General features: G+C 44.5%; 2 protein-coding genes across 5 annotated transcripts in view; one reads left to right on the top strand and one right to left on the bottom strand.

Moving 5' to 3' along the window:
* Positions 1 to 229: 229 nt before the first annotated feature.
* DBI (diazepam binding inhibitor, acyl-CoA binding protein) lies at positions 230 to 2,325 on the top strand (the record flags this gene model as incomplete). The annotated part of the gene is given in 2 exon segments (XM_078769524.1): positions 230 to 292; positions 1,748 to 2,325. Coding segments are annotated over 2 exon segments (137 nt in total), but the record flags the coding sequence as incomplete, so codon positions are not given.
* A 5,720-nt stretch (positions 2,326 to 8,045) lies between these two features.
* CROT (carnitine O-octanoyltransferase) overlaps positions 8,046 to 8,707 on the bottom strand; it is a 25,387-nt gene continuing 24,725 nt past the window's right edge. For all 4 annotated transcript variants that reach the window (XM_068120386.2, XM_068120385.2, XM_068120383.2 and 1 more), the window contains one exon: positions 8,046 to 8,366. In XM_068120386.2, the coding sequence (XP_067976487.2) occupies positions 8,246 to 8,366 (121 nt within the window). In that variant the 3' untranslated portion in view covers positions 8,046 to 8,245. The remainder of the gene's footprint in view (positions 8,367 to 8,707) is intronic.

The raw sequence follows: 8,707 nt of genomic DNA, 5'->3' as shown, positions 1-8,707 counted from the left end.
TCCTTAAAACGATCTTTCATCCACAAAACGGACTGGGAATATTTCATTCCAGGAATTGTGTAGCATGTCTATGATTATGGTGGGTGTGTGTGTTTTGTTTTGTTTTTTTCCTTTAAAAATTTTTTTCACACCTCCCAAAATCGCTCTAAGTTATTAAGTCTTTGCTGATTCATAAACACATGTAATTACAGATATTAACTGTATAATTGGTTCTTATTTTTGGTCACAGAACGTCCTGGAATGTTTGACCTGAAGGGCAAGGCAAAGTGGGATGCATGGGAGGCCAAAAAGGGTGAGCTGATGTTCTTTTCCTCTTTTTGTTTGTCGAAGCTATTTCAAGGTGAGATGTAGTTTTTGGATGGGGGCATTTTACAGGTCATTGCTTCTGTTATCTCAAGAACATCGATCGAATCGTTTGGACAATAAAAGGCACGAGTAACTGTCCCCCAAAACTCCTCCACCCCCTGTTAATTTGTACGTGTACATTTTGGTCAGAAGTTATTTTGATAGCGATCAGGATTTCTCAGTGGTGTTGCGTCAGTTGTCAATGGGACCTCAGTGCACAGTAAATGTCCCAGCTTCCATTTTGTTTCCCCTCTACGCATCATGATGAATCGTATGGAGTCAGCCAATGGGACCTCGGTGCACAGTAAATGTCCCAGCTTCCATTTTGTTTCCCCTCTACGCATCATGATGAATCGTATGGAGTCAGCCAATGGGACCTCAGTGCACAGTAAATGTCCCAGCTTCCATTTTGTTTCCCCTCTACGCATCATGATGAATCGTATGGAGTCAGCCAATGGGACCTTGGTGTACAGTAAATGTCCCAGCTTCCATTTTGTTTCCCCTCTACGCATCATGTTGAATCGTATGGAGTCAGCCAATGGGACCTCAGTGCACAGTAAATGTCCCAGCTTCCATTTTGTTTGCCCTCTACGCACCATGATGAATCGTATGTAGTCAGCCAATGGGACCTCAGTGTAGATGCCTCAGCTTCTATCTTGTTTCCCCCTCTTTCCCATGAATATGAATTGTGTGGAGTCTGCAGCTTCTAATATTGAGTAAATCGGGATATTGGAAGTTGGGTTCCTCCATTTTTCTTGGGCTAATGGAAGTGAAACTTGCACTTGATGTGCTGGCTGGCCATTTGTCGAATGATCGACGGGTTAAATTGCTACATGAGCCTCAAAACCGCATAGCTGAGTACGCCAGGGCCTACACCTGAACCGCTCCATCAGTCTTGCTGTTTATTGGCGGGGTCCCTTCTTTACGTTGTGCACGATTTCATTCGCTCTGAAATGTCCTTTGCAATTGTTTAGTTGATATATATATCAGAGGAGATTTAGCTTTTCCTTTGCAGTTGATGAAATAATTTCGTCGAAGCATTGTGATTGCTAAACAAAATGGTCATTTTTTGTCCATCACATTAATCTAAGAGTGGATTGGTTGACCTGTCAGCAATCGCTTTCCTAAGGACGCAGTCTTCAGGTCTTTAACTTTACTGTTGCCTTTCTGCGTCCTCGGGACAGGAACTGAATTTCCTGCCGCAGACAGTTTTCCCATGGCATTCTCCAAGACTACATAATGTTTAAGCTGGCTGTACTGCTTTCTCACATTTATGTGCACCCTTTCCAGTGGCCTTCTAGGAGTTGAACCACTCGACTGTATATGCAAACCCCGAGTACTTTGAACCTTCTTCACTTTGCGTAACCAAGCTTCTAACGTTCCGATTGTCCTGGCTGTGCAGGTACGAGCAAGGAAGACGCCATGAAAGCGTATATCGAGAAAGTGGAGGAACTGAAAGCGAAGTATGGAATGTGACCAGCTCTGCAGAGCGGGGGCCTAACTCGGGATTGTAGGAATTCACTTTGTATTAAAGTTTGACACACATTGCCACAAATTGCTAGAGACTCGTGCCACATTCACTTTGGTGTTCCTCAATCTTTTTTTCACCTTTTGGGGTGGCTGGTGTGAGGCCTAGTTTTCATGAAAAAATTTGCACGTTTCCCTCGACGACGAATATGCTCTCTGCCGGAGGAAATTTGCACTCCGAAGCCCGATGTATTCCAATTATCAATGATTGGTGGATGCACTGATGTTCGAACCTGATTTAAGTGCTTTGTTAAGAGGATGCAATATTTTATGTTGGGTGGGTTAGAGGAAGGGAATGCCATTACCTGTCATTCCATGAGGTTTTTACTGCTTTCACTGCAATCTGTGATGAATTTGGCAAAACGATTCAATTTGTGGTCATCTGTGCCGGCTTAGAGACAAATACAGTTTGTACCGTTGTGAAGGCAAAGCAAATAAATGTTTAACCATTAACTGCTGTGTCCGTGACCTTTTCACCTTTGATCGTTCAGAAAAAAAAAACTCCTCTTCCAAACATACCTGGCTCACTTGGTGGATGAGTTGGACAGGTGACAAGAACAAGCCAATTCGATTTTGATTCAGATCCGTGGCATACATAATGTAAAGTTGTAAACCGTTCAGCCTGGCAGAGGTGAGGGCTCTAACTCGTGCCGTTGTAGTTTTCTTATTTATTTATTTATTGCTTGTGGCCAAATCCACGTTTTCCTCATTGCAGAAAATGCCCAACAGAGGATCGGATTTGAACAAATGTTCCGATTGCATGGAGGGCCTTTTTGTAATTGATGTTTGGAAACGGCCGATGCTGTTCTGCACACAATGTCGGCTGTGTGAGCGACACCTGCAACCACTTGGACATTTGAGTTTGTCCATAAGAGATTACGTATCGTGTTTCAATCTCAACTTTAGGTGGAAGTTTACAATTCCCAGTGGGTAGTGTAAGTAGAAACTGCATTACAAATGGAGTTTCAGAAAAAAAGACGCACCCACAAATCATTCACTAGTTTATTGCTCACTATTATTTATTGAACAGTAACGGCCATTCCGAAAGAATTATACTCTTCTACAGCACCCTGCACTTAACTTTCTTGATTGCAAACTTTTACATAGTTTTGCAAACTTTTACATAGTTATCCATCTAAAGTAAGAACTTCATAAACCTGTTAGGAATTGATATATTTTCGAACTGTTCCTTTCTTCCTCAAGGTTTGAACCTTTAACCCCAGAACCTTGAACGGTGGCTCCACGTTAATAGATCCATAATCTTGATTGTGTCCAGACAAGTCCAACAACAATGCAACCTCACTATCCAAACTTTCTTGTTTGAGGCTTTAATGTAAATGATCATATATTTATAGTGCTCGTCACACGTTATGCATCTAAGTTTGCCTTCCTCAATCTTCATTTAAGTGGGATAGTTTAATTTGGAGAGAAATGCGATCAAGCTTCATTGCTCATGTGCTCTGCTTTTCTTTTCCTCCTTGCCATATGCACATCCTCACCTCCAATAATTCACAGGTGTGGTTTTTGGCCTGGCCACTTGATGCTACTCATGCTATCACAACAATGGATAGGGGCCTTGAATCAGAAGTGACGGATTGGGGCAGAGTGTCTTGACATATCCCCTGCATTTGACACTGCCTGGCATTCGGCCTTGTTCACCAAGCTATCGGCCAATGGCATCCAAAGCCCTTACCACAACTGTTTGGCATGTTTCTGCAATGCACGCAAGTAATGTGCGGCTGTCAAAGGCATTGTCGCATTTGATCTGCCCTTGGAGGCGTCTGTTCCCCAAGGCAGAGTTTTGAATCCAATGCTGTTTATTGTCCCCACTTTAAAAAAATATCCCCACGTGGGCTGACTGTCATCTCTTCAGGGTGTAGTTCAAACCTCTGATTTTGGGAGGTCGATTTAAGGCATTTTAAGACTGGTCGATCCTGAGGACCATCGACTAGAATGGCTGTCTGGTTTGAGAGCAATTGGTTGGTAAATAAAGGACAAGTAGGCATCCGAAGTTTGGGGGTTAACCCCTACCAGGGAGCGCCCATGATCTGAAATCGAAAAATTGAAGCCCAAGCGATTATGTGGGCTCGTACCTTGTGTTCATGTGTCAAGTTTCAGAACAATCAGCTGGGTGATAAGGGAGGAGTATCAAAAATAGCAAAAAGTTTACGGACGACAACTAGACATCACGACCCATTTTATAAGTTCATCTCTTCAAGATTGGAGATATGATCTAAAAATTGGGGGCTATTGTAATCAGCTCTGTCCGTATGTCACGCTATCTCCTAAAGTGGTTCCCAAACATTTTTGTCCACGAACCAAAATTTGTAATTGCATTCGGCTCGAAATCCAAATGGTACTAGTACCTATAATAAAAATTGTCTGAACACACTTTCGACGTGAAAACCCCTTCTCAAAAATCTGGATTTTAAGGAGCGGGGTTCTCAAGTTAAGGTTGCCACTGAGTTTGGGGACCCCTGTCTTAAAACGTTGTGCAGAAATTCAACAAACTTTGTAGCTATAATCACCGCATGGTGCAACAAAAAAACAACATGCATTTTAAGACAATTTTCCCTGCAAGAGTGGGGGTTAGCCTTGCAGTCCCCATGACAATCTTCTCCATTTTTCCCTATTTTCTGCATCTCCCCTTGTTAAACCCCTTGCCCGCATTTCTTCTTCCACCATCTTTAGCCAAGTCTTTGTCGGTCTTCCCCGTCTACTTCCTTCTACATTCACTTCCATCACTCTTCTCAACCAGTCACTTTCATCCTTCCTCAACACATGACCAAACCATCTCAAACTGTTTCTCTTCACAGCATCCACCACAGGCTCTATTCCCATCATCTTTCGCAATTCATCATTTGTCTTCCTCTCTCTCAACGATACTCCGCACATCCACCGAACCATTCGCATTTCCACCCTTTCCAGCCTTCGTTGCTGCTCTACATTCATGACCCATGCCACTCCCATAAATCATAACACTTCTCACACATGCAGCATACACCTTTCCCTTCAGCTTCAACGACACTCCCCTCATCATCAGCATGCCACTCAGTTCCCGAAACTTCTTCCCTGCACATCTCACTCTAGCAACCGTTGCCGAGTCTGATCCACCTTCTCCATTCAGCATGTCTCCGAGGTAGCAAAATGTTTTCACACCTTCCAGCTTCACGCCGTCTCCAAGATCCAACTCAACATTTCCTCCATCTGCAGCTTCCTCTGTGCACACCTTACATTTGAATGTAGCTGCCACACTGGTTAATGACCCTCTCAGGCCACTACATTTTTGATGAACCCACTCAGCGCACATTGTACATTGAATGGAGTTCACTCCGACACCCTTCCTGCACACAGCACATGGCCACTTCCCAGTTCTTTCTACCTCACCACATGCTTTACCACTTGCCATCACCTTCGTCTTTCCGATATTCACCTTCAGACCTTTTGTTTCCATACATTCCTTCCACTTGTTCAGCTTTTCCTTCAGTCCATCCATACTTTCCGCAATCAACACCAGATCATCTGCATACAACAACTCCCACGGTAAACCCTCCTTTACGTTCCGAGCCAGCACCTCCATCACAGCTACAAATAGTAGTGGACTTAGTACCGACCCCTGATGCACTCCCACTTTCACCTCAAACTCACCACTGTTCCCGTCCTTCGTCCTTGCAGTTGTGCGTGCTCTTTTGTACATTGCCATCACTACTCTGATCAACCATTCCTCCACTTCTAACTTCCTCAATGCCCATGTCAATACTTCGCCTGCAACCCTACCGCATGGTGCAAAGGTGAGAAATCACTATTTTTCACTCCAACCCCTGGGAGAGAAAATTTTTTAAACTCGATTTGATATTGCGTCATTCCTGGTGGAACCTTTTGCCAGCTTTCAATTTTACTTTAGGTGGGAAGCGTGAGGATTTGAGATGGAGTGCCACCAATTTCGCTCTTGTTTTTAAATACAATCGAGGCTCGTAGAGGAGCTAGATGGAACTTAGAACGGATCGGGACATAACACATAATGTAACAAAAAGGCAGTTGCTACTGTTCCTCAAATGTGTCCACATAAACTGACCGAATCCACTGCCTTGGCGAGCATTTATATTTTACAAACAACTCGATCCTGTGCTGCACAGTTCTGCACCCGTGTAACTTGTCCGGGCCTTAATTGACTGCAGGAACACCAGGCGGTCTCATCCCAAGATGGAATTGGTGTTCGTGTCTTATCGAATTCGTATACTTTTTGTTTTCCCAAACTCGAGAAAATTCCTTTTACCAAAGCTCTACAAGGTATAATCTGCAGGTCCAAATAATTATTGCAATTGAGTCGTCAATAATTTTATATTGTAGCGGCTACCGCTGGGTTTTCACAATCGCCTTGCACCTATCAAGGACGCGGAGCGATCACCATGCCGGGCTCGTCCAGGACGCCCGGGCAGGCCCCGTACTCAACTTGCCAGGCCTCGGTCGGGACGCCCGGGCATGCCCGGGCATGCTCGCCCTCAACTTGCCAGGCCGCAGCCAGGACGCTCGGCCACGCACCCTCTCGCCTTTCCTGGGCAAACGCTCCGGGATAATGTGTGTATATATATTGCTGCCCGATAAACGGGCTTTTGAGAGTACCTGAGTGTTTTGTTTGAATAAAGCAACTCGGACGAATTCCAGCTTTTTGGCGCGTCCATTCTTCCGATCGACGTGGGAGCCCGAGCTCCTTCAATATCAAATCTACTAAAAATTGTACATTCGGTCTATCCTGGCATGTCCGAATACAATTTTGTTTATATATATATATATGTCATATGTCATTGTGCGATTCCATAACATCAGTGGTGAGAACCGCCATTAAGGTGTCCCATCCAGCTATCGCTGCACCTTAATGGGAGCGATAAGCACCGCCTGCCACACGGCACATTATCTCTGGTGTCCACTCATTATATGGAATCGCCTGGATGTGGCTGGGAGTAACCAATCTAAATATAATTTCAGTTTCTCCAGCCTCTAAGTGCACGTAATGACGTATATTCTTAGCGCACTTAGCCTGTCAATGATGATGTCAATTCAGCACTGATGGTATACAACAACACAACAACATGCATTTTAAGGCCATTTTCCCTGCTACAGCAGGGGTTAACCTTGCGGTCCCCATGACAATCTTCTCAATTTTGCCATATTTTCTGCATCTCCCCTTGTTAACCCCCTTGCCCGCATTTCTTCTTCCACCATTTTTAGCCAAGTCTTTCTCGGTCTTCCCCGTCCTACTTCCTTCTACATTCATTTCCATCACTCTTCTCAACCAGTCACTTTCATCCTTCCTCAACACATGACCAAACCATCTCAACCTGTTCCTCTTCACAGCATCAATCACAGGCTCGATTCCCATCATCTTTCGCAATTCATCATTTGGCTTCCTCTCTCTCAACGATGCTCCGCACATCCACCGAACCATTCGCCTTTCCAGCCTTCGTTGCTGCTCTACATTCATGACCCATGTCTCGCTCCCATAAATCATAACACTTCTCACACATGCAGCATACACCTTTCCCTTCAGCTTCAATGACACTCCCCTCCTCATCACCACGCCACTCAGTTCCCGAAACTTCTTCCATGCACATCTCACTCTAGCAACCGTTGCCGAGTCTGATCCACCTTCTCCATTCAGCATGTCTCCGAGGTAGCAAAATGTTTTCACACCTTCCAGCTTCATGCCGTCTCCAAGATCCAACTCAACATTTCCCCCATCTGCAGCTCCCTCTGTGCACACCTTACACTTGAATGTAGCTGCCACACTGGTTAATGACCCTCTCAGACCACTACATTTTTGATGAACCCACTCAGCGCACATTGTACATTGAATGGAGTTCACTCCGACACCCTTCCTGCACACAGCACACAGCACACAGCCACTTCCCAGTGGCACACAGCCACTTCCACTCTGATGCAGGATACTCAAATGGCTCATTCATCCCAGTAAGTTGGTACTCATTTTGCCGACCTTGGAAGGATGACAGGTTGAGTCAACCAACCTGATGTTAATTCAACGGAATGACAGGGGCTTGAACTCAGGACCCTCAGATCTCAGGCCAGCCACCTTAACCGTTAAGCCAACACGAGGCTACACCCTAATATAGTCAGTCAAAGGCAAACTTGAAAATATTCTGTCCGGAGGAGGGAAGTGGTTTGGGCTTTTTTTCATAAAGGAAACACTCCAAGGGGGCCACGAGGTCATCGCTTGGCCATGTGTTCAACTTTGAAGAACCAGAGTGTATCCACGTTTGATGCTTGGCTTAAATTATGTAACCAGGTGATTGTTTCTGTGCAGAAATGTTCAGGTGAGAGAACATGCAACTGTAGTAAAAATGGCAGCCGGCCTGTCTCAGAGCTTGGCCACCAACACGAGGTTCATGGTCTCGTGCAGAGCCGAGGACAGAGCCTTGAAGAAACCTTCTCCGTCCGTCTCCAGGTTAGAATTCCAGGTCGAAACATTGATTAGGATCCTAGTTAAAGAAACACAATGCAAACAAATATAACTACGTGTTTTATAATGAGATTTAAAACACAAATGCTCATTATCACTGGGGACCCTGCTGGTCAAATATTGGATTATTAACCTTGTTGGTTTTTCATTATGCTTTCAAATACATGTTTAGCCACATTTGTGGATTCAATGGAAATCAAAGCTTGTACTCACAAATCAGCACCAAAAACGAATAAGTTTTATTATTATTATTGTACAAGCTACCTCTACCATTTATTAAGCACATTGTATCGTACAAGTATTCCCATCCCTCTGGTCGTCAGGCAGCAGCTGCATCACTCTGCTAATTTAGAAATGAAC

Source organism: Myxine glutinosa, unplaced genomic scaffold (assembly GCF_964187855.1).
Source record: "Myxine glutinosa unplaced genomic scaffold, kmMyxGlut1.1 SCAFFOLD_2877, whole genome shotgun sequence".
In the NCBI taxonomy this organism is placed as follows: domain Eukaryota; kingdom Metazoa; phylum Chordata; class Myxini; order Myxiniformes; family Myxinidae; genus Myxine; species Myxine glutinosa.
This window is presented reverse-complemented; position numbering and strand designations above follow the sequence as displayed.